General features: G+C 35.5%; 2 protein-coding genes across 3 annotated transcripts in view; one reads left to right on the top strand and one right to left on the bottom strand.

Annotated features, from left to right (window-relative positions):
- LOC108752849 (CCR4-NOT transcription complex subunit 6-like) overlaps positions 1–26,541 on the top strand; it is a 530,007-nt gene that overhangs the window by 357,209 nt on the left and 146,257 nt on the right. The window lies entirely within an intron of this gene.
- On the bottom strand, positions 14,103–23,355 carry LOC108752850. Of its 2 annotated transcripts, none has more exons than XM_018493997.1 (9): positions 23,242–23,355; positions 22,850–23,021; positions 21,634–21,739; positions 20,750–20,882; positions 18,484–18,637; positions 17,510–17,633; positions 16,037–16,268; positions 15,316–15,471; positions 14,103–14,660 (listed from the first exon to the last, which is right to left on the bottom strand). In XM_018493997.1, the coding sequence occupies exons 4-9, from the start codon at positions 20,837–20,839 to the stop codon at positions 14,475–14,477; spliced, it is 942 nt and encodes a 313-aa protein (XP_018349499.1). In that variant the 5' UTR covers positions 20,840–20,882; positions 21,634–21,739; positions 22,850–23,021; positions 23,242–23,355; the 3' UTR covers positions 14,103–14,474. The 2 variants fall into 2 exon arrangements, with proteins under 2 accessions (XP_018349499.1, XP_018349500.1); XM_018493998.1 differs by having other exon boundaries at positions 22,850–22,979; positions 23,179–23,250.

The following is a 26,541-nucleotide window of genomic DNA, read 5'->3' as shown; positions in this document are numbered from 1 at the left end:
TTAGTATATATATATATATATACGTAGCTCGAACAAAAATTTCGGCTATTCAATAAACAGCGGTACATTCCCGATATACCTCGGCACGCAAATAAATCGATTTGCATTTAACGTTTTTCGATAAATAGCTCCGCGTTTGAATTATCGTTTGCAATTCTCGCAGTTTGTTGCACGCGATAAAATCCTTTGTGTACGAGACTGCATTCTTTTTTTTTCTTTTTTTTTTTTTTTTAGCATGTCATCCGTGTATCGCTTTACCACTCGCGCTTTTAAATCGCGCTCGATTCCATCGACACGCGATAAAGCGCTCTGTTGTAACTTAACCCTCTGGAGGCTGGCGGCCACCGGTGTTTCACCGAAAGTATCTTTTTGAAATTCTAGTTTACGCGCGGTGGCCTCGCTCGAACGAGAATGTCACAGTGGTGGTCTCAAAGCGAAACCACCGAACCTTCAACCGTAACGATATTAAATTTAAATGGAGTAACAGAGAAATTGAAAAGAAAAACGTAATAATAATAGCCTATCCCTATTATTCTGATATAATTTTAAAAGTACTCGACTTGGAAATGCGCGATATAGTTAGATTTTATATATAAAAGAACTTAAAACTATTTTATTATCCCAAAATTATTTTTAAATACTACCGAGGATGTCGGCATTTAATTAAGTATGGATGCATAAAAAATGCAGCGGTTTTTCAAATAAAAACATACTTTTGTTCATCAAGCGTGCGTATTGCCGAACACCCCCCGCACCCCCCCCCCCCCCGTATACAATCTTTTTTTCTCCCTCCCTCTCTTTTTATTTCTGTATCTTGTCAAGAACGGTAATATCGTCAAGTCACGAGATAAAGCCGTTTTCTCCTTTGTCCCCAGTAGCTGCTTCGGGACCTCGTTTCCATATCTCGTAAGTTACAAGCGTATACAGATATCTGCTCGCGGATACAGATGCGTTTTAATACGACTGGTGACGCGACATCCCGGGAGAGGATCAGAGAGTGAGGGGGGAAGGCTATTAGTCACGTTTATGGACTCGTTGTCCAGCGAGCGCGATCCCGCAATGAGAATCGATTTGCGCAAAGATGAGGGGAATAAACTACGTCGCGCTTATCGCGAGGCTGCCGGCGAAGGTTGAAAGGACACTTCGTGTTGACCCTGAGATCACTGGACAGTAACAGAAAAGACAGAATAATGTAAGATAGAATGGAATAAAGTTTATATTGCGTGTTCTGAGACAAGCAATCTTCTTAAAATACGAAAGGAAAGTGACACTTACAAAGTGGATATTAACAAAAAATTATAGCTACGTGTAAATATATGTTATGAGATATAAAAAGATAGCTTATATAAATATAGACGTTGGAATTATAAGACGGAAAAGAAAAAAAGAATGAGGAAAAATACATGGAAATTTATTCTTATTATTCGTTATCGTTTTTCTTCTATTGTTATACTGATAGTAAACAGTCAGTTTATATTATACAATGAATGTATTTCTCGCGGATATTTTTGTCTAGAAAAACTGATCGCATACATTTCATCGGGATCGAAATGTATAATCCTTTATTGAACGACACTCCGATCAAAGTCTCAAATTCTGAAACTCCGGTGAAATGCTGATTCGATTGCAGACGAGTGAAAGTCGCGCTAATTGGAGAACTCACCGAAACGCGTTTGAATCGTCCGTTGCAAATTAAGCTGGCGCACATTCAAACAAACGTGGATTTGCACAAAAAAAGGAAGAAAAATTGTGACAGCTATTCCTGATTTTTGTGAGTTAAGCTTTAGCTACTGAAAGCTCCGTTCCGGGAAAGATCCAGATTAAAAATTAAATCTTTTATAAAAGTATTAGGAAATTTTATATATATATAATTATAAAATCTATTATTCTTTTCAGACATACTTTTCTATTTTTGAATAGTTTTCAAGAGAACAACTCAAAATTACAATTACACAAAGCTGTATTCTTCAAATCAATTTTTGGAAAAATGTTTAACGAAAAAATGTTGTGACGAAAAATTTTAATTGGACGCCATTGACCCCATTGGTTCACAGAGAAAGAAGTTAATTCGAATTTAAATTAAATTTTCGAATACGCGTTTAATATCCCGGGGAAATTAATTCTAATTATCGACGTAGGCAAATTGTCACCAATTTTGTTCCTAATTTTCATCCTTCGCTCTTGCTCGTCCCGTTAACGGCGTAAGTAACAGATGCTTGCGATATCTCGCCGGCGGCGAGAGCAAGTTCGAAACACGCGGAATGATGTCAGTCAACGTCGGATCGCCTGTCACGAAATCAACCGCCGCTAAGGCTGACGCCGAAAAGTTAGTCGAGCGCGTTAGTCGATAGTCCACAACTGCGAGACCTATTAGACCAAAGTACCGTGAGTTTCCCCCTCCCACCCCCCTGTCTCTCCCTCCTTCCCTTTCTCTCTGACTCTCTCGATTTCTCTCTTAGTCTCGCTATTCCTCTCTGTGGTTGGCTGTGCAGTCGTTGGCAAAGTTTACGCCACGTCGGTTATCAATGGCAGTCGCGTCGGAGCTGCCGCATTATGAACTTATCACGGAGACAGTCGCGGACAACTTCGCCATTAAAGTTCCAGCACTAGCGATGTTACTGACTCTCCTCCGCTTTCTCTTCTTCGTCTTCCGTGGTAGTGATACGCCCTTCCTAGACACCGCCACGAGAATCCCGGTGAACAATAGGAGGTACAAGCGTGCAGCTGCACCAGCCTAATCTCGGACCGTGATGGAGCTATAAACGTTCCGGAGAATCAGACGGATTCGCTTTTCAATACTAAAGGGAAAGGAACAGATGTTTCTTAGATTCTTTGACTTTTCTCTTTTCCTGAAGATATTTCCCATTTAATTTCTTATTATCTAATACGCTAATTTATTATTTATTATGATAATAGATTAACTGCCAATATGAATTGTTAAAATATTCCAGTCTTTTTATTATTTCAAGAAAAATCGAGGAATACTTTAACAAGGTTTATTAAAGCGTTTTAATGTAAATACATATTGCTTGCTTTTATTACATCTGTTTTATATCATTAAACGTGTCTTTGAACATTCTTTCAATAATCGATAAACCGATGTTCAGTCAACTAAATGATAAATAACTGATTTGTTGAAAAAAGAGGACTTGCGCATAGACGATTTCCATTGTCGACGATGAAGCGGGAGTCTCTCCCGCTTCATCGGCGATCCTCTACTGTACTTGCCGGGCCGCCGGATCGATAAAAAGTTGTTTTAATTGGCTGGGAATCGTGGAAACTCGCGACGACGCGACGACTTTTCAGCTTTGTCGTTGCTTCCTCGAGCGTAAAGCGCCGATATAAACGCGCGATATTACCGTATCGGGCATGCATTTTAATCCTTTATTGCCGCCGAGAAGCTAAGTCGTTGACATGGTTCCGTTATTATTTATTATCGCGTCGAGCGCGCAATTTATACAACATGACACCCTTCGTAATTTTTTACTTGTATTTTCCGATCATTAATTTATTCTGTCTTCTTTTTTTCTTCCAGGTACGTAATTCCGCCATCGGCCGCTTTTGCATGCGAGATGCAGTTTGCGTTATCAAGGGTATGTTTTAACTAAAGTACGAACATGCTTTTAACTTTAACTGATACATCGCGGGATAATACTGTTGCTAATAATGTGCGTTACATATACTTCACTCCCTATACGAATTACTATATTTTCTGATCGTCCGCTGGATAATTGGCTGCTGAATAAATGGGAAATTATCAGGCTAAACTGCTTGCCTTATTATCCCGGCAAGAATCGCGCGTTCACTTCTCTTTTGCGATCCGCAGGGACCTCTCCAGAAGAAGCTACAGTCTAATTAAAAACTTAGTGCCGCGGAACGAACCTCCGCATGTTTCTGGACACTCTTTCCTTTTCCTTCTTCGTTTCCAGGAAGCCTGACTTAATTAACTTCGCGAAGAATGAACTGTGCGTTATCCCCGTGGTACTCTTAATACATCTTTCGCCGCGTTTTAACTTTATCAGGTACTTGCTCGCGAAAAGTCGCGCTTTCGCGCGATTTATGTATTCCCCGCCGCGCTTTTCGACTTCCGAGAACGGCGATGTTTCTAATTGGCGCAATTACGATTGCTTGTATTACTTGGTATCGCGCGCCGCGTTGCATACCGAAGAACAGGAAATTCGCGATTCACGCCTGCGGTTATTCCTGTCGCGGCGGTTATTCCTAAAAGCGGAATTTTCTCCAGTAAATGAACCGCGTGCGCGCGAAATAATTCGCGCGGCGCGAGACGGGAAATTTGCGGCGTGCGATTTCATTTCGCGAGAGGAATTTGTAATCTTAAAATTTTTGTGCAAATATGTCTTGACGCCACAGACATTTTCTTGTATTTCGCTCTGAGGGAGAAATATGCAGATTTCCATATTACATCAAAGACCGATATTAATATTAAAATATCGCGTATAAAAGATTCGACGGCCTGAATACTTTTGACCGACATTTCTCGAAAATAAAACTTTTTCAGAAAAGTCCTTAGATTACATTAGCATAGCACATTATAAAATGAAGTTTGAAAATAAAGATAAATTAGCTTGTCGTAGGCTGTGCATATACATATATATTACACAGGAAATTGGTCATGTAGAAGATAATGTAATTCTGAAAAATTTTTTGAGAACACATTCTATTAATGTTCAGAGTGATATTCAGATTATAAAGTGCTTGATTATACTCGGTATATTTAAACACTTCTTCGAAGATAAACATATAGATTTCCCTTAACTTCCTCTTTGGCCTTTCCGTCTGCCTTTCCTAAAGCAGAGAACTTGGTTACAATGAAAATTACGTTCCGCCGACGTGGCCGACATATTTTATACGTCGAACTTTATTATACCTTGTTCGCAGTTTCTCTTCTACTTTTTTCTATTCTTCGGACTTCTTTCTAGTTTTACATGAACAGTGAACTCCATCGAAGAGATTCTCAATGTCTTTTTTTTCCACGATTTTGTCTCCGCAAGCTGAGAAACGATCTTAAAAAAGGATGAGCGTTCAAAAAATCATACGAACAAATTTATTCGAGAATTTATTCTATTGAAGGAAAAAGGGGAGGAAAATGTTGGGGACAAGACTCAGACAGAGATCAATATTTCTCGCAAAGCAGTGAGCTTTTCTGTATTAATTGCGAGCAACGGTTTTCTAATAAAGCGCAGTATAATCCTGATACCCCGCAGAGTTAGTCAGCATATATATTCGTCGCGTATGGCGAAATCAAAGCATGACCTGTAAACCGCCACGCAATACGCGGCATTACCACCTCATATTAATTCTCAAACGAATAGAAAATGTTGTCCCCTCGAGGGATTGACTCGCCCTCACAAAGCGCGAGAATCTTACAGATTGCAAAGAAAACGCGTTCATTCACACAGCTGAGAGTTGAATATTGTGATAACTCGTGATTTCTTAATTATATAAAGAATCAGAGAAGTATATAAATGTAAATGTGCTGATATAAAATAATAAATTAAAAATCTAAACATGATGTAAATATATTTTCTTTTCGATAAAAATTATTTTCTCCTGGAAAAGAACACTCTTTTATGCACGAAATGTTGTAACTTCGGAAAATAAAACTGTAATTGTGATAAAAGAAACTACGTGAATATGAAAATTAATAATTTTCCGAAGAATAATTCAAAGAATGAATAATGGGATAGAGATATCGAAAGTGTAATTCCAAGCTTTCGTATGAAATCTCTCTCAGCATTAATTTCAACCTGGACGTTCTTTAAATTTTTAAATTTATATAAAGTTTCATTGAGTTTCACATAAAAAGATTTACTTGGATAGATCTGGACTATCGGTTATCGGTTGTAGAAAGTTGCTATCGGGAAGCAGATGTTTTGCGTGCAAACTCGGGATAACCTTATCTCGAATAAAGCACGAGCACATATATAATGCGTGTTACGTTGATTCTTTTCGTCGGTGTAGTACAATGCGCAATTCTGAACAAACTTTTACTAATCTCGATTAAACACGCGAACTATGGCTTCGTGTCGTGCGTATCGGTTTTGCTTCTTAACTGTTATGGGTTAGTATTATAAAAATATAGTAAAGAAACGATAAAATTAAAACTTTCTATAAAAATCGCTTCTAAAATATGTATAAGATAAAAATTTTTCCAATTGAAATTAATTAATTATTTCACTGTCCTAGCATTAAGTGGCTTCCAACGTAATTAACCGATGGAATTAATCACAGCAGAAACGGATATTAATTTGCCAAATAATTGAGTTCTGTGTGAATCGAATAAAACCTTTAATTAAATAAATAATTTATTAATTTATTAAAATGAAATTATTATACTGCATAGGTTTCGTCTATTTTTTTCAAATGTTGATTTGTTTTTAAATAATTCTGCCAATGTTGCTTCTGTTGGAAAAGCCATCACTGGTTACACCACCGTTCAGATTGTTAGTAACAGCATCGTCTCGAGAAAAATGCATTCTCGCGAAAATGCGAATTAGCTTGCGGTTCTTTATCTTGCGAAGCTCATCTTCGCGTTGATGGCAGCGACAGGTATAGCGACAATGCAAAAGCGAGTAGGCCATTTTCTTGTTCTTTATACAACGCAACGATCACAGGGGCAATATTCACAGTGCTCGACGATGACACGATAGATGGTTGAGTGCGGTGAAAACATTCAACGCCATCTTCTATCCTCTTTCCTGCTGCAACACCCTCAAAAAGATTACACAAACGCAAGATGGCTCAGAAACGATTATATTAAAATGCACGTTTACATTATGAAAATAGGTTTCCGATTTCAAATGCAAAACATGTACTGTCGGAAACATTCCTAGGGTTTGAATTCAATGGAGAGATAGTACTATCTTTATATTAATTATTATTGATTTAATAGCATTAATATTGCTGTTAATTGATATTAATTAATTGTAATTTGTATTAACAAAACTGCTCGTGATATCTTTTCATGCTAATTAAAATAAATTATAATCGACTTTTTTGAAGTTATTTGAGATAATTCTTATTCCTTTTTATATCATTTGATATTATATTATATATTGTAGTAAAAAAAAAATAAAAATTTTGGCAAAATTATTTATTTTAAATTAATTGAGTTCTTTTTTAATTCGGCGGAAGGTTAATTTCTTAGTATTAAATATTAATTTTCTTTGTATTTTAATCTAAAATTAATATTTATATTACTTGAAAGTTTATGTTCATATTATTCAGTTATTAAGTTCATATTCCACGAAAGTAATCAATACTGAATGTAAAAGAATAATTTCGAATTATAATTAATAAAACTGCCATTAGAAAGTAACGCGGTGGAAATGCAAGTGGAACACTTTACATGATAAATTGCTGTAAGATCGCTTAAAGCCGCGCGTCAGCATAGCGACAGCGGTTTCAACCGCGACAACGCGGTTCGCGAGCATCCCGAGTGTGCCGTTAAAAGAACAGAGAGAGGAGAGTCGAGGAAGACGGTGACTCCAATAGAATAACTTAGTAGCCTCGTTTATATCCTTCCGCTCGGACTCGCCGCTCGCGCTTCGTTTGTTCTCGAACGCGACGGGCGATTAATTAACGAGCGCTCGACAAACGATCGAAGTGCCGTGTCGACTACGACAACGACAACGACAACGACGACGAAAGAGAAGGTGTCGCGAGGGTGTCGTTCAGACTGTATACTCGGGCGCCCGTCCCGCTCCTAATTAAACCGGAGTTGAATCATTACTGCGACTACCGGGAAGTAGTCTAGCGGAAAACCAAAGGAAAAGAACGAAGAACTTGTCCTCTCTCTCGCGGATAGGATAATGTTTCTGAGCGCAACTCGCGCAAGATCACTTAAATTCCAAACATTTATAGTCTTTATCCTATAATTTTAAATTGTATCTTTTAAAAATATTCACTCCATACATAAAAGATTCAATCTTCATTCAACACCTGTTAAATTCCGAACGGTAGATAATCAATTCACTTAATAATCTTATGATATCTTCTAATATTTATATATTATATCAATCTGCACAATAATTCCCGTAAATCATCGTTAGCGTTTGTCAGCTAATAGTATCTCGTATATTAGCATCATCCCGTCTTTGCGAATCTATCGCTCGCTCATTCGATGCGCCGCGTGGCAGGTTGGCGAATTATCGGCTCGCGTTCCTCCCGCTAAAGTGCTAATTATCGCAATGCAATTGCCGACGATCTATTCATAATCCACGAGCGCCTAATCTAAGCTCAATTACGCGCCAAGCGGATTATATGCACTCACTTGAAACCGAATTAGACGTAATCTCCTCTCCCTTTCAGCACGATCTCTGACGTTGATCTACGAATCGTATTTGATGTATCTTACGCTTCTCAAATGCGGCTTAATTAGACGCGCGCAAAAGGCTGCCACGAATCCTGAATTTCGACGCGGCTGGGTTACAGTTTCCGATAGTGCGTGTAAAATGAGGGCACAATTTAATTTCCTGTCACGATTCACAATTAACGCGTAATTGAGCGAACAATCGAAATCAGGAGTAACGTATCACGAATAAAATAGATAAGAAAATAGATGAGACTTCGTTCGGATTGTCGAAATATTTTTTACCTAAATATTAACAAATTTTTAGGATCAGTAAGTATCTTATTTCTTTCGGTAAGTATGTTTTTATAAAAATACATTTGAAAATCGTGTCTTTGATTCGAACAACATTATTAGCGCTTAAGACATCAGTTAATAAAAATTCCTCATAATGTAATGAAGAAAATCGTAATTCTTTAGATATAATCTTCTCTAAGATTTAGAGTTCGACCGGTTGGCGACCCGACCCGACGATGTGGATTCGTCGTTCTAATTAATCTGTGCTCCATTTATAAAGCTGTAACACTGAACGGAGACCAAGTTTGAAAGTGGCCGCCATTGTGAAGTTACGGGGGCGAGACGGCACGAGCGGTGGTTGGTATATTAAAGGGTGCCCGATCGTTCGTCACGGGGGGGACGATCGTTTATAAGCCGAACAGGTTCATGATTCTCCTTGCTGCTTTCATATTTCGTCGTGAAATTGAATCTTTCAGTCGATCTAAGACATTTTTGTTTTTTTTCTTAATTATTATATTAATAATTTAAAAAAAAACATAAGCTTAGATATGCGATGAATGAGAAATAAAATAACAAAATATTAGGTCGTGGAAAAAGTTTTTCCGTATTTAAAAAATTTTTTTGCAAAAGTTCATTTGTTACGAAATTTTCGTTACAATTTAGAGCAAAGCTCGGCTTTCAGCTTTAAGAATCTGTTTCTTAAATTACGGTGTGATGATTTTATCGGAGTTATAAGCAATCAAAATCAGAATGCTCCTTTACTTAACTCGCGAATAATTCAGGAACAAAAAATCATAGAAACATTTTTAAAAAATTTGATTTTGTAGGGAAAGTTTCAAACTTTCACGTAGTTTTTTAAATGTGAAAATTACCAAACTCACAGAAACTCAAAAAATATAGCCTTTCGAAAGTAGAGATTTCAAACTTTAAAACCCTTTTTTTTTTTTTAATTTAAATTTCATTCATTTTTGACGAAGATATTGTATATACAATTAAAAAATACGAAGAAACTTTTTTCCCGGCCCAATATAATGAGGATTAATTAAAAGTAATATTTGAGTTACAATCAAAGTGTATGTGACGCGTATGATAGTAAGAAATAGAGTAATATTTTTCGGATATAGAATGTATTTAATTTACTATTCTAATCTCAGAATAAAAATTTATAAATAAGCTAATGAATTTTTATTAAATGAAAATTAAATGAAAATTATTTAATGAAACTAGTTGTATGTTCGTCATGCAGTGCTCTGGAAATCGATTATCGGAATATATGCTTCAAAAGCTGTTATACGAAATCTATGTACCGTTAAAAGAAAATGTAAATTTTCAAATCTTTAGGAATTGTTCAGAATCTCTGAGGAAATCGAAAAGATTATGTGTTCCCACGTCGAGTAACGTTTCCACCGAACCTTTCTCTTATTGCCTTTTCCCGAAGTGCTGTGATATTTCGATTCTTCGAAATTCAACGCTAGGAGATTATCAAAGAAAGACCAAGATGTCGAAAAGAAGAGACTCCCGGAAATATATGCGAAGCCGCCGCGAGGAACAACGGTCGTAAAATTCGATGAGGAAGAGGATATCGGTATCGTAGGTGGTCATAACGACGGCGATGGTGCATTGATTACAGGACGGTCTGCGAGTTAACAGCATAGGATTTCTCGATAGGAGAAGAAGTATAGAGAGGAGGCGGTTAAGGCTCCTTGTTGTGTGATCAGTGAAGCATACCGAATGAAAAAAAAAAGGAGAAAACACTGTTACCGTGAATGATATTCCAGTGAAACGAGAAATATATCATCGCGGGACGAAAGTGGGAGTAGAATACGACAGCGATACCGAATTATGCGCGAATATTGTATAACGTTAAATAGATTTCCGTACCGAATTCTAAAATGGAAGTTCCAAAAATGTCGAAATATAACTTTTTAATCAATTATAAATAATAAAAAGTATAAATATTTTCTCAAATTGGATTTTCAGAATGAATAATATCAACGTTCCTCTTTATTCGACTTCGAGCAGGAATAAATTTTTAATGGAAATCTTAATTAAGGAACTAACTAAAATTTCACTGCAGAGTATAAAAGAGTAATGATAACTCATCTCTTTAAATAACTTAGTTACTAGTTCCAAAGTAATATAGATGACGTCTATATAAACGTATGCATTTAGCAAATAATAAAAGTCAAATTTAATAATTTTCTGAAGTTAAATTGTTAAATTCCATTCTTTGTTAAATTAATACTTAGGAGCCACAGTAATCAGTAGTAGAAATGATTAAAAATATTCAAATTGTATATAATTTGATATTATGAATTTAACAATGTATGCAATACGTGATATTACGTATTAGCATTCTTCGAACGTTTAAATATGCATTTCTTTTGTGAAGACAAAAATGAGATTGAGTTAAATTACAATAAAGCTCCATGGACTAATTAATTTGCTCGTTAGGATGCAAAATAGATACTATAAACGGTTGAATTTTTCTGAAATTGGGAATGAAGGTAGAGACCGGCGTTAAACGAATTCTAAGAGGAATGAAACCGGAAGGGAACGGGAGCGAGGAAACGTTTGCAATGCTAATTATATGGCTTTTCTTATAACTCGGATACCGCTTTCATGGCCTAGTTAAACTGACGACCTCGCATTGTGTTCTTCATCCCCGCGCGATCTGTGAGCGTATCTTCGCGACCGATATCATGCAACTCACTCAACAGTCTCTCTCTCTCTCTCTCTCTCTCCCCCCTTCCCTCTCTTTCTGTGGCACTCCCGCGATTAAAGTTCGAGAGTACAGTAGAAGATTCATATTTGCGTATTTTGTATACGTGGTTCGTTATTTACATTTCGTTTTTCATATTCACAGTCCCTGTAGCTCATTTGCTCGCGGAGGGACCGCACATAATTTACATTTTTCAAGGATATGGATTTAAAGCGAGTCAGAAATAAGCTTTTCAATTGTTGATTGCCACTTGCGAGTGAAATTGCGCTTTATTGTATTAACGCAACGTGTATTATAGACTTATGTCCTCGTTATTATTACATTCATTATTATATTGTTTACGATGGCTAAAATTTATATTTGATGTAAATTGTTGCGTTAGTTAGTGTTTTTCCGCTCGCTTTCTCTCTTCTTTTTTTCTCTCTTGGTTGTGCGATATTTATTATGTTCGAGAACTACGATTCATAAGTTTTACCATCTAAAGATAAGCTGCAACGACACGAAGACAATAAGAGGACTAAACTCTATTAGGAGTAACGTGAATAGAATGGAATCAAGTCGTCTTACGGGCGCACTCTGGCGTATCGATCGCTGATTCTGGTAACCGTCTACGAGATCAGAGCCGAGATTACTTTCATCGTTTTATGCCCGTTACGTGCCACGTCGATGGCTAGCTGGCCGCGTTCTCTTTACTCGGGGAAAACTTTCCTTCCGTGAAGAGAGGAACCTTTCGTCCTTCTTCCTGTAACTAGCCAATCAGCGCTCACGGACGTATTGGCGACAATAAAAGACGGAGATGGCAGCCCCGATGGGAGTGACTCATCTTTTAAGCTCAGAATGGAGAGAATTGCGCTGAGCCACGCGTGCTTCCCTTACGTCCTTCAATATGACCGTCGCTAATTACAGCGCCGTTAACTCAGTCGAGCAATAGATGAACTTTCAACTATTAAAGGTATCGATGAAATTTAATTTACTTCCATTCAATTAACTGTTTCAGAGGACAGTACAGTTTAATTTTTTCGACAAAAGTCGAACTCGCATTCAAATGCGGTTAATCTTGAATATGAATTCTAGTGGAAACCATTAAGCGCACTTATATGTCAGTTTTTTGTAAAATAAGATGTATGATAATAACTTATACATCACTCACGCATATATGTACTTCCAACTGGACGAACGCGTAATCGCATTTCTTTAGTTATGCGGTGCGATATGCCACGTCTATTACGGAGCGTAACGTATGCGGTTGTGATGGTGCATACTAATTATTTAGATAAGCGCGAATCCGAGCGCTCATTTAGAAACACCGGAATCGGCGGCTGTACGGCTCGTCGGTGCTTTTTTTGCAGGTTTTTTTTTCGCGAGGATGCGATTTGCATACGTTACTCGCATCCTCCTGTGGCGCACTTTTTGCTTCTCTCTTTCCGAATAATTCGAAACACATTACGCAATCGAGCGTACATTTTCCAAGGGCGAACGTTATAGCGCGATATAATGTGTGTAGTGAACAGGTAAATTTGTTAGAGAAAATTTACAACTTTTTGATTAAATAAAGATCGTATGATTAAGCGTCGTATGATTAAGTTTAACTTTGTTTAAAGTCTGTATGTGCTCAAATTGAGAAAGTTCTAATGAAATAAGAATGTATAAATAAAATCGTTACGTTAACAACCTCTACAACCTTAAATTGCATGCGATAATGTTTGTAAAGATTTTTTAATATTTTGTCAATACTATTGTCTCATTTTTGAAAAAGAAATGAAAAATCACAAGTAAAATCATTTATAGAAAAAGGTAGAAATGTAGTACATAACATAAAATAGCTCTTTTATATTGGTATAATAGAGATATTAATCTAATTATTAACATCAAAACGCGCTTGATAAAATGAATTATCATCACACTTTGATTCATAATTTGTAAATGAATAGCCGAATTTAAATTTTAAAGAGCCTTTGATACTTTACCTATTTGTGATTAATAAAGCGGCCGATAGTAATTGTGGTGCAACACGCGCAATTGCACTTTTGAACCGCGCGATTTCCGTCGGTATACTTGCATTTAGCGGGATTCGTGGTTCGCGCGGTACCATTCATTCCACGCGCGAGTTTTTCCCGTTTTACGAGCTAAAGAATTCCGGGAAATTATTATCCGGATGTACATGGTAGACAAGTCGGTCGGCGTAAGATAATGAGGTAATAAGGAAATGAAACGAATGTCGTTCGATGGAAAAGAAGGGAAAGATAGAAAGAAAGTAGAGAACCATTCGTACGTCCCGGCGATCCGTTTATTTTATGTCTTAAACGCGTCGATAAATTGAAGTACGCTTATTAAATCTCCCGTTAGAGAATACCTTGTTTATCCGAAACTCCACCTCGCTTCACTGTAATTTGCAGGAACGTTTTTGTACTCTTTGTAACAAATATCGCGAAAAATCGTGTTAATAATTATTTTCAAATTTTATATAATTACAATAGCGAGATGAAATAATTGAAAAATATTTGTTACATGCTATCATGTAGAAATCCTTTCGATTTATATACGATTGAAAATGAAACTATAGAAGCTTTGAAAAAAAGCATGAAAAATTGAGATAAAAGAATTTTAGATTTTTAACACAAAAATAATCACTGAAACGTTATTTCATTCAGAAACGAAGGCTTCAACCGTTTTTAGAGGCATTTTATTTTAACGTTCGATATTACAAATTTCGTGAAAGCTCATCTAAAAATAAATGAATAGCTGTGTTTCAATAAAAAAAGGATTCCGTCTTTGTTCTCACGAAAAGCGAGTGTTGTTCTAAAGGACAGAAAAAGGAACGTGTACTCAAAAATCTGTTAACGGTGATTAATAAAGTAATAATACGACGTGTCGTCTCGTCTTGTCTTGTTTCACAAAGTTCTCCACGAAATTGTCAGTCAGCCGGGAACGCAAATCGCGTCTCTCACAGCGTGAAACTGTTTGTGCCGCAAGTTTCCATTTAAGTTCCACGTCGGGGAACTCACCTTCCCTACCACGAAATTCCCTACCACAAAATTGAATTTACACGGAATAATGAAGTAACAGTTCGCGTTTCGCGAGCGATGTGCAAATACATTTGTTCGTCCACCGTTCCTCGTTCGTTCGACCATCTCTTTATTCGTTTTAGCCGCACTCCCGACAGCAAACCTGTCTTGCATAAAAATCGTCCATCGCTATCTCCATGCTTTCTTTGGATTTGCTTTGTCCCCAAGTTTTTGGAGTTTTCGATTTATTCAAGTCGCGCCAACGATCCCATCTTTTGTCCACGCAATCGTCACTGCTACACTCGTCGTACGACGAATCGCGATTCTGCACACGATAAAAATTGTGAACATTTGCAAGATGTGATTCGATCATTCGTTTTAAGAATTTGAGAATTAGTAAGATAATAATAGTAGATAAAGGATATTGTACTATCAACGATACTTTACTTTACATGTCTTTCGCAAAAATCAAAATAACGCTAAACAAAATAAAACGATCACAAATTACATTTTATTATTTTTATACTCTAATAAATGTATAATTGTTATGCATAATAATTATTGTTAATATTTTATAATAATTAAATAAAAATAATTGGATCTCGATGATGCATGCACTTCTCACAATAAATAAACAAAAAATTATAGGTATAATTATTTTTTTGGTGAATTTCGGATTGATTCTTTTCCAGCGAATTTTTCGTGAAAAATTTCTAACCAAAAATATTTATTATTTGCAAAATTATTTAAAAAATATATTATATATGCACACATTTATTGATCATTTTTTCAATAAATTGAGACGTACTATTTTTAACACGATTTCAACAAAAGCTACAACTTCAAGATATCTATTGTCATGGGGAGTGTCGTATCAAATTTCCGCCGCGTGAAAATCGACCTCGTCCGAAAAGCCCTGAAAATATTTTCCGACAACGACGGTGGGCCTTATATAGAATATCGCGATAATGACGACTCACCGTGACCTGGTTTGCACAAAAGGCGTATTCGTGCGATAACTTCGATTGCGACCGGCAGTGACGAGATCCGCCTTCTTTTACTTCTTCTCTTCGCCGAGGACGTTCCTTCAAGACCCTGAGAGCTCTCGCGGCCTCGTCATCCATGGAAAGTGTTTTCTTTGTCATGCGAGAAACGTCGTTGATGTTAGCACGCTATCTGTGTATCGCCTTTCAACCGATAGACGGATAAGTATCGATTTTTTTATTCCCCTCTACGACAACGTAATGATGCGTAACGAACGTACATGAAACTAATGAATGAAGCATGTAAAGCGTATATGACGCATCAATTTCTCTTAAAGCATTAATTTTAGAGAAGGATGTTTTTTTTTTTGAGTTAAAGATTAATGAAATTTTAAAGATAAATATGAAAGTAATTATATCTTAGTTTATGAGAATAGTAGATGCAATCTTTCATTTATAGCAAAATTATTATAGCTAGCAGAAATGTTATTTCAAATATTCATTTTACTATTAAAATTAATTCACTGTAAAAGCTGTAAATGCTGTTAAAAAATTTATCTGATAAATTATTTCCATGTTTTTTAATGAAAATATATCGCCAATACTAGTATTTCGAAATTATTGTATATTCGGTATCTTAAGGTTAACTGGTAAATAGTGTACACATATTGGAATTAATCTGTTGATGCGATTAGCGTAACGATGTGATGCTGCTCACCTGGCGATATCTCGATTGTACTCTCGAGTCGCACTCAGTCTGAAGATGACACAGTCGTGAATTTGCAAAATTGTTCAATTTCCCTCGACTAGACGTGTATTTGGGCGAACAGGCAACCAGCTTGCTCTCTGCTCGCGTACAAATCCCATAATCGTGACCGCAACTCGGGCATAGCGTGCGCACACTTTTGTCCCGTCTCATCAGTAACGGTATGAAGCAGAAGGGCCAACATCTGCAAGAAGAAGAGTATCAATGCTACGCTCGTCCTAGTTTTCCGTTAATAAAAAATAATGAGATACTTGATTTCGCGAGCAAAATTGTGTAGGATATAGAATTGTAAACTTTATGAAATTAAAGTTGGGAATAAGCGTATATTTCTCCCTCTTTTGTTGGAAAATGTGAAACTTAGCATATTGCAATTTATTCTTATTACGATTTTAATATTGCTTTGTGTATTGTGTACTTTTCTAGATTCCCGTTCTAAAAAATAGATTAAGATGAAAAGTGGTAAACTGTAATAAATATGCCAACAAGTGTATACTTTAAAATAATTAGCAGACAATATCACAAGTGTCTTGTTTTCTTTCGTCATCAATTAACAAACTATCACAAATGAACGCCTTGTTTCTTTCACTATATATCTATCAATTAACAGACTTACGTATAATTAATAAAAGAGATAATAGATATAATTATAAAAGATAATAGATACAAAATTATATTCAAATGCATGTGGGGAAAAATCCATGTAAATGCATCGCAAAGAAGATTATTTCTTGATGAAGCTTATATCATGTTGCACTTCGCTAATCAGATTTAATGAAGTGAATATATTTCATTTTGAAATACGGTATTACACATGCTTATCGGCAGTCACTCTTCGTGATTTATGAGAGCGAGTAATTTCGCGATTTCCGTCGCGAAATTATGAATTCAATTCGTTGAAAACGGACCCGCGACCAGGATTAAATTTAACGAAAGGGATTTAATGATTACGATTCGCGACGATTCGCGCTTTAACCGTTTTGCACTATGGCCGCGCGTTGGTCTTTTGAAAAACCCGTACATTATAGGGGAGAGACTATTCAGAGAATCCGCAGGTGCGCCTCGCTAATTAGCGTCGTTTTTACCGCCGCTAATAAGTGATTATTGAAAACTTGTTTTACTGATATTGCTTTATCGGTGCGAATTTACGCGAAATATGCGAACGAAATCCCTCTTTTTCTTTTCTCTCTCCATTGCTTCTATTTATTTAATATTAAATTATCGATTTGTCATGACGCTTTTATGGCGTTGAATAAATAAATATGAATATTATTTTACGCACGCACGCATTGCGATTGATATATCAAAGTTATGTAACCAGTCATTTGCATTCTTTTTTATCACATACATATTAATAAGGTGCAATTGCAGCGCATTTTTTCGCCACTTTTATTAAATAGTCAATTATAAGAATTTTTAACGACTAACCCCATTAAGCAAAATGCAACCAGACGAGAACTCGTGAATTGTTGTTGTTTTAGTACTATCGGCATCTTTTTCACTCCACACGCAGGACAACGAATTGATTCGTTGTGATATTTCCATGTTTCAACTGTAAAAATATATAAATATTAGATTAAGAGCTATAACACGTACAAAAAAAATATGCAGTAAAACGTAAACAACAAGTAGTGTAAACATGTTGTAGCAAATCCAAAATGATGATTTGCTATTGCTCATTGCTTAAATTTTACTGTTTAAACTTTTTGCATCATAGTCTTTACATAGTTTTGACTGTATACAGTTTGTGTAAAATTTGTGTTAAAAAAACATGTATTACTGTCCCAAACTCTAATCTTTGTGTTAATTTCACACAGGATGAATATGTTAGAAAGTAACACAAATATTATATAAAAATTAACCAAAATGTAATACTGACACAATGTGCAAGCAAACTGTGGAAGCATATTTTCCGATAAAACTAACAGTTATAATTATAGTATTAAATTTATATTTATTTATCTTATAATTTATATTTTCAAATGCATTATTTTTATGTTTTTTGCTCACAAATTATGTCATTTTGATATTAAAAAATGTTGAATATCAATTTAAATTTAAATGTTTAAATAACATAGTGATATTATGTAAAATTTTTAACACTTGAATATTTTAAAAATTTAACAAATTTTTAACGAGGATTTTAGTGGACCAGTTTTAACGCAAATATAAAATGTTTTTTACGGCATTTATTCAAGTACATATTATTTATGTTATATTCCATAATAAACTTTTTTTCGGTATTGTAATAATAATCGCAAAATTTTTAATTAATTTAGGATTGACAGAAGCGAAAAGGAAGAAAAATATAAAACTCCCTGCTTTTTGTCTTAATTACGTTCGTATATTCCGTATTTTTTAATTTACTTAAAATTAATAAAGACTATTGTCTTTGTGCAGACCTTTCGTGGAGAAGACATTGTTCGGTCGTTTCGGCGCGCGAGCTTTACCATCGGTTGCTTTCAGTGTCGGAATCCACGGGAACAACATGCCACTTTGTGACGGCCCGCTCCGCTTACATTCCGTCCTTTGTGATTTACAAAAGCGTGTTGCTTTCTAGAAGCATAAATTCATTGCGCGCGCGATAAACATAAACCGGTGCACGCGCGCATTTTGCAACGAAAACGCACACTCGGGGCGTAACGCATTAATGAACAGAATTTACGAACGCATTTCTAATTACTGTTTTAAACGCACGGCGCTCAATCGCGTTGTTTGCGGTAAACCGATTCGGACTGCCGCTATGGCCGCTGATTACAACAAAATCCGCGGTTTAATTACGGGCATAATAAGTCATTATGGAAATCGCCCGGGAGCTGATGATCTCGCGCGTAACTGCATATTCAAACAACAATGTATCATATGGGGTCGCGTGCCAACTTGCAGCTTCTTTCCCTTCGCCGAAATTATAAAATAAATTCAGCACATTATTCTATTGGAATGGATTTTAATCGGAATGATTTCGTTTTTTTTCTAGAAAACATAATAAAAATCTAGGAAATAATTGAACAGTTTTAAATCGAAATTCATTTCGAATAATTTCACAACACTCATGTCTTGTATTATCTTTTTCAACGCCGTGTTCTTTATCTTTTTGCAACGATTCAATATATATCTTATCACTATTTCAATTTGATAATTCAATGTTCGCTAATGGATAATTTCTCACGGAAATAATAATATTTTGATGTTACGTATAATTGTAAATTGTACGAAATAGTATTTAATTATTTATGTGGGAAATATTATATACATTAGTGTAGCACAAACAAACCTTTAGTCTGTTTACGTATCTTTGTTTTCTTGCAAATAAATTTACTACATTGAAAAGTTTAGTCTTGTAAATTAATTTCTCGTTTTCGAAATACATTCATTAGCAGAAACGTATAAATTTTAGCTGTGGATGGTAATCCATTTGTTATTTAAAATATCAAGCGAGTCTTAATTATTTATGTAGATTATGTAAAACAAAACAATATATTGATAAAGTACTTTATTAAAATATAAAATAATAAAACGTGGTACGTTAATTAAGCTCTCTCTTTCGTGATGAACATAATTGTCGTTGACGATCAATATCGAAATATTAGTATCGAAATAAGCGTAACGTTGAAAACACTTTATTCGGAAAAATCATAATGACGTTTGTTATCGTCGATATGTCAATAATGAACGTTCACGAATGCTCTTTTAATTAATTTTCCAACGATTCTTCTCTCGTGGCTCGCACACGAAAGTTCGCGAGTATGGGCGATGCAAGTCCTACCGCTTTCGAATTCTCGACGTCAGTGGGCTTGTGCTGGGCGTCAGCTTTGCGTTTTTGTACTCGAAGTTGCAGTAAACGTGGCCGCATAATGGACAGATCATGCGAACCCTCTTTGCGCGCTTCATCATTAACGGAATAAAGCAAAACGGCCAACATCTGTTGCGAATCACCATGCGGTGAGAGAATCTGATAGCACGATTGTGCGTGAATTACGAGCACATAAAGCCGTTCATATAGAAATTGCAGTGTACTTAAAAGGACAGTAGTAACGTAGTCGAAAATAGAAGGGGATATTTATAAGAGATATAAAATATTTATCTTGAAGCACTGAGAGAAGCTTACGTTCAAATTTTTATTGAATTTTGATTTTCAATTTTAATTTCTCGGATCTCCAGAATAGAAATTCTCAAAATGTCGTAGGAAATCAATTGGACATCGGGAGTTGCGGAATTTTAAATTTCGTCTGGCCGACCATCGTGAAAAGGTCAGCAAAAAGCTATCTCTCGTTAAAAGTAACGAAGGTCGTTGCAGAAGAAACGGTGTATTATACAATATATTATATATAAGGGGCAAAAAGTTTTATCAAATAAACACAAGAGTTCTGTAGGAGTCTATGTAGTTGTATTCAAAAGAAATGTGATAAATCATTAGAGATAAAGCAGCAGGACGACTTCCTATCTGTCAGTAATATTACGCTACGTATTTATCAGCTTTCAGAATTAAGCGTACGATTCATTAAACGAATTGATTATTTAACAAATTAAATAAAAAAATGTTTCATATAACTTTTTTCATCATAAATTATAAAATTGTTCGAATATCTTTCAATAATGATTATTTTAATTTTTTTGTTAAGTTTCTCTTTCTCTGTTAATTTTAATTAAATTAATTCGCACACATACCCGAAAAGGCAAAGGGAAAGGACTCCGATATGTGAAGTCGTCAGTTTGTTGCCACGCGTATGAAGCGTTGGCACAGCTTTCTTCTGGCATTGAGAACAGACTTTCCTCTCGCCGTGCAATTTCCACGTGCCTACTGTGAATAGCGAAAACGAGTGTTAAGCCTTTAATAGATGCCGTTGTAATCCTGTATTATCGATCAGGTTACTTTGGCATCCGTTTAACGCTTTCACATCGACCACAATCGGAATCGCAAACTATCGTCGCGTTGGATAGACCGCAGACGACAAAACATTCTTCCAAGGACCGGTTTTACCGACATCGCTCAGCTTTAATCACATTTCAAGCGTTTTTCTAAATACTGGATGTACTGTACATATTATATAAAGAAAAAGAGAGAATTCGATTAATCGTATCTAGAAATTTCGACCGACGTCAGTGCGACCGGACCTATGTGAAAATTTTAATAACAATTTGCAATCTCTATTAACATTATAAGAAATTTCAGATCCTATAAATTATTGATATAGTGCAGGCGTTTCTTAAAGCAGGTTTTTTTTTTCTAAATATTAAATTAATAATAACAAGAATGAAAAGTGATATGTTCGTAATAATATTTGAGAATTAAATATTGTATTAATTTCTGCTTAATATCGTATGACTTGCTCCGTAATTATCCGAATGCTTCCTTGTGTTAATCAATGACTCTTTTTGTATTGGTCTACTTCAGATATGGTGAACGACCGCATAAATCCAAGACGGAAATAGCCACGGCGACTCGCGCCAAACTTGAAACTTTAGCGTTTATCGTATCTGAATTAGGATATATCGCGAAAGCTCTCTCCGCTGCCGTGCGGCACGTAAGGTTTAATCACATCGGTATCTACCACGAGTAGCGTAAACTTTCTTCGACTCGTTCTTCTTGCCTCTCCTATCGACTGGCGTGACCGGAGACGAAATCCGATTCAACGATATCCTTAAATCCTCGTTCTTCTGAAAAAAGTTAAGAGAAAATAAGGGAAATGCAATCTTCGTCGACTGTTTCGTGTACGTTACGTGATTTTATTTGTGCACGAAAACATGCGGAATTTATGAAAAGAGTAATTGTAGATAATTATAATATTATTATTTCTTTAAATTTTAATTTGATCTTGTGGTAAAAGAAATTATGGATCTGACTTTATGATCAAGCGATGTAAGTCAAATGATTAAAAAATTGTGACAGTATTTTTTATCAAGATAAACTCGTGTTTGACATTAATTTGTTGCAAAATACAAAGAACTTCTGTAAATATGAAAATCAGAACAAAAATGGAAATAATTCTCATAAGTAATTGATTAATTAAAATAAATTATAGCTATAAAAATTCTTTTGAAATTCTGTTATACATTACGAAGATTTGCGTTTATCACGCACACGAATTATCGATATCGTATTTATTGCAAGTTTATTTCAAGGATTACGAGAAGTCACTCTTATCCCTTTTAGAAACTTTATATGTTCTTGACCCAAGAGACTCATGAGTTGAAGGATCGACTTGTGGGATGGATAAGAAGAAGGTTAAAGGTTGAATGCAAGACGATAAGGCCACCACAAACATGAACGTGCAGTCTCCGCCTTTTTTTTTACCCATAATTTCCGTACGATCCTCCCATCTATCAAGTTATCTGTCCCATCTATCAAGATATCTAATTTCTCGGTTAACACCCCGAAAAATGTGGAAATTTGAAAACCAAAATTAACCGAAATTTATGATATAGATTCTTATTTGCCGACAAAAACAGATACTTCAAATATAAGATATTAAAAGTGCGAATTTTAAATACGAAAAATATAAAATTATAAAAGAACATAATTTTAAATAAAATATAAATAGTATATACAATACATATAAAAAATTAATAATATTTTTAAGTAACATTTTTCACTTTTGTGTGTGTGTGTGTGTGTGTGTGTGTGTGTGTGTGTGTGTGTGTGTGTGTGTGTGTGTCGTGTGTTGATAAAATCCTATCAATATTTTCAGACATCTTTATTGCTATATTTTACGTTTACTTGATATAGAGGAATTGAAAAATATTCCTGGAAAAACCAAACGTTTATACCTGATTGTTCAAACATCTGGCAGTGATTTCGAGATGATATTTACGGATATGTGTGAGAAGTTTATATATGTTTCTTTCCTCGACGCTTATTTGCTTTGTCACATACTGGACACCAGGATGTTATATATGACTGTGTATGTTAAAAATAGACGCGTGGTAGGACGTACATGAGCTAAATATTATAATACGTTCTAGTAATTATTAGATAGCCTTATTTTAATTATTTTATTTTAACTGTAATTTAATTTTCTAATTTTAATGAAACATTTTTCATTTGTAGTAAATTGAGAATTAGTTATCTCTCGTTGTGTGGTAATTTGATAACTAACCTAATTAACCACTATAATTAACTTTCCCAGAATGAAAAAATAAGCTACGTAGACTGAACCGACCTTCTCCTCTATCATGTTCTCGAGAGCGTGTATTTTCGGCTTCCTATGAATCCATCGAACAGACTCAAACTTTCTGACTATGATTGATATACAGTTACATTGACAAACTGAAGGTTCGCGTGTAGTAGCGGATCGATAACAGCGAATCGTAGTTGTTTCTCGAAAGCGACTCCATTACATGCATGAAATTGCTACAACTTTTAACTTGAATCCCACCTGTAAATATTTAGGCTACATTCCAAAACGTCCTCTCCGAGGAAAATTTTACTCGAAATATAGTACACTTATACTACAAAACATTGAGTAAAATTTTCTTCAAAGAGTACGTTATGTGATGTGATCTTAATATACAAAATAAGGAAGTTGATGGTAGAAATGATATAAATACAGAGTACGGATAATAGACAAATTTATTTGTACTGAATTAATAAATAAATTATAACAGATTAGAACTATAATAATAAATGAAAATACATGAACTATTAGAAATGCAAGTAGAAAGATACACTTTTGGCAGTTAACTTTTTCTTATTATTAGAGTTAATTTTTTGTACGTATAAAAACACGTACATACTGAATATAAAATTATAGATATTTATTATCATAATAAATAGCCACATCACATGTTACACTACTCGTGCAGTAAAAATCCTTCTCGTTACTCGGATACTTTCGTAGCATGAAGCAGAACACCCTGAGCCCTGTGAGGACTTTGTCACGTTTTACAAGTTTCTCACCGGCGCGGAAGTGCTTCGCGAAGGAAACAATCCACGAGGTGTCGCCGGCGAGGTACGAGAAAAAAGGAGCTTTTCCTGAATACGCTATGAGAGGTTGAGTCAAAAGTTTTCGCAAGCGGGAACAAAGGTTTGGTGCAAAAGTTCGTCACGGACGACGGTCTTGCACGGTCTCGCTTCCGTTTCGCTCGCCCGCAGAAGGAAACCACTAGTAGTCGAGCGCTTGCTTCCTTCGAACTCTTTTCGTATATATACTCTATTGAATCATAGATAACGCCACGTATAACTGTATGAGATTTCCCACGGTATTTCCTCGACCGGACGTAGAAATTCTCCATTTCTTTTTTGTCGGCTTTCGTAATGTACTCTTGATTTTACGAGAAGGCGAAATGAATTTCTGCCATTTGCTCGAAGATGAGGGTAAGGGTAAGAATGCGAAGAAGCCGCTTCGTGATAAGTATTTAATACCGTGAGAAGTGGGGATATGTATAAAACCTTATTTTTTTTCTGAATAAAATTTCTATTATACCAAGGTCCCGTTCCATCGTTGAGTTTCGCACTTTTTAGAAATAAATCGAATAAAAGTAAAAATATTTGTAGATAAAAACATTTATTAATGTTTCCCATGTTTTGATGGATAAAATAATTAATTCAAGGATTAAATATAATGCATATAAGGCTTGATTGCACTAACGTTATACTTTGATTTTAAGTGAGGCTTAAAACTCTCTTTCTGTCTCTATCTCTTTTTGCTTTAAAATAAGACAAATAGAATTTTAAGTCTCGCTTATAGTCAAAATGACATCTCGATGCAACTGGGCTAGTCCGTCGTTATTTAGAATAAAAATAGAAATGGCCTCTTTTCTTTTTCTCTCTTCTTGAAATATTTCTTGAATGTCTCAGTTAGTCTTTCGATTTTAGTGTTATTTAACGTCGAATTTGCACTGAATTTGTATTATATCGTGACTTTGCAATATGAAAAGTAGCGTCATCCTCTCTTTCCGAGATATAGGATATTCCGATTATTCATCCCTCAACCACAGAGACTGACATTGTTCTCCATAGTAACGTATTGATATAATGTCTTAAATATAATGCTACAGTATTATATTTAGCTGTGTCCGCCTTTCGATATCGAGCGGACTGCTACTAGTTGTTGAAAATTAACAAAGATCCGACACAAAAGGCTATGATTGAATTAGTGGTCGAGAACACGTCTCTCTCATTCCGGTAGTGGGTCAGGAAATCAGGTCAGGTGGAGGAAGAAGAAGTAGTGGCAGGCGGACATGGATGGAGTGTACCACGATATACGTGGTGGTAGAGAAACTCCTTGCGAGTACCGTTAACCGCGTCTGTACCGTCGACCATTTCTTTATGCGGACAGACGTGGGCATGAGGAGACACCAAACCCGCACGCCATGATGTGGGTGAGGGTCGCCCACGTAGACGATCATAAACAAAAGCTTCGTCGCGTAAAAATCTCAGCCATCGCACGGAAAAACCGCGCGGCTTAGGCGGTCTCTAATTGAAAGATATAATAGAGGGAATGATATAGACCTAACGCGTTCATGATGGCTTTCAATCGATACAATGAAGAGCTAACTATAGCCACCGTCCGGATACATTACAATATGCTTATGCATCGCTTCGAAAGGATTTCCTCTCTTAATCATATCGATGAAATTGTTTAATCAATTTAGAATGGATTTTTTAGCGACAAGAGATTTATGATCGCAGCTTTTCAATTTTTAATAATAAATATTTCTCAAACACCTCTGCAACGAACATTGAAATTTTGAACGAAGAATATAATTTTGAATTTTTGAAATGGAATTCAATTTGTTGAGTGTTATTTTTATTTAATTCTCAATACATTTTATAATGCTATGTTTTTTTCGTATACTGTTTGTTAGATAAATTTTGCTTTCCTACACATGTTTGTAGTGCAAAATTTTTTATCCAAGCACTTTAGTAATATCCTGTACTCCTTAGATGTTTATGGTCTTATCAGATGTGACGTTATCATAATATCGTCTATTTTAATCGTGTTTTTTGCATAAAGACGACCACTCACATCGGGCTGGGCCCGATGTATGATGCTTTCTCGATGCAAATCGTGAGAAAATATGTTTACGTATGCCGCCCAGTGCGTCATTGTCGACTGGAAATGTCGTGCGTGGGGGTTGCGATCTGAGATCGTGACACAATCTGAAAGAAGTTCCGCCGAGCTGAACGTAATATTTTTACATAATTCGCTATTTTTGCATATACGTTCGCTACATCGAAAAGGATCAGAGAATCTTGATGCGTCGATTTACGGTTAAGCTCGAGCTCGTACATCACTCATCTGAGTCTCCATTTAACGGTAATGCGATTCTTATGGGAAGATCTATTATATTATAGGATTTTAAAAAATTCTATATATAGATCTTTTATTCAAAAATATGCACGAGAATATTAATTTACATTTATAGCAACGGATAATTAATTTAATAGGAAAAATAATATTTATTTACAATATTGTGCATATTATTATAAGGAATTTGAAAAATATGTAGATGGGATA

Source organism: Trachymyrmex septentrionalis, unplaced genomic scaffold (assembly GCF_001594115.1).
Source record: "Trachymyrmex septentrionalis isolate Tsep2-gDNA-1 unplaced genomic scaffold, Tsep1.0 scaffold62, whole genome shotgun sequence".
NCBI classification, from domain to species: domain Eukaryota; kingdom Metazoa; phylum Arthropoda; class Insecta; order Hymenoptera; family Formicidae; genus Trachymyrmex; species Trachymyrmex septentrionalis.
The sequence above is the reverse complement of the archived record's forward strand: the minus strand, read 5'-3'. Positions and strand labels throughout refer to the sequence as shown.

Bases quoted from the DNA above. Each gene is read 5' to 3' on its own strand.
- LOC108752850 (XM_018493997.1), bottom strand. From the start codon at position 20,839: ATGCCAGAAGAAAGCTGTGCCAACGCTTCATACGCGTGGCAACAAACT. The intron at 18,638-20,749 runs GTATGTGTGCGA...TTATGCTTCTAG, and splicing joins CTTTCCCTTTGCCTTTTCGG to AAAGCAACACGCTTTTGTAA. The intron at 17,634-18,483 runs GTCTGCACAAAG...ATATTTTTACAG, and splicing joins CAATGTCTTCTCCACGAAAG to TTGAAACATGGAAATATCAC.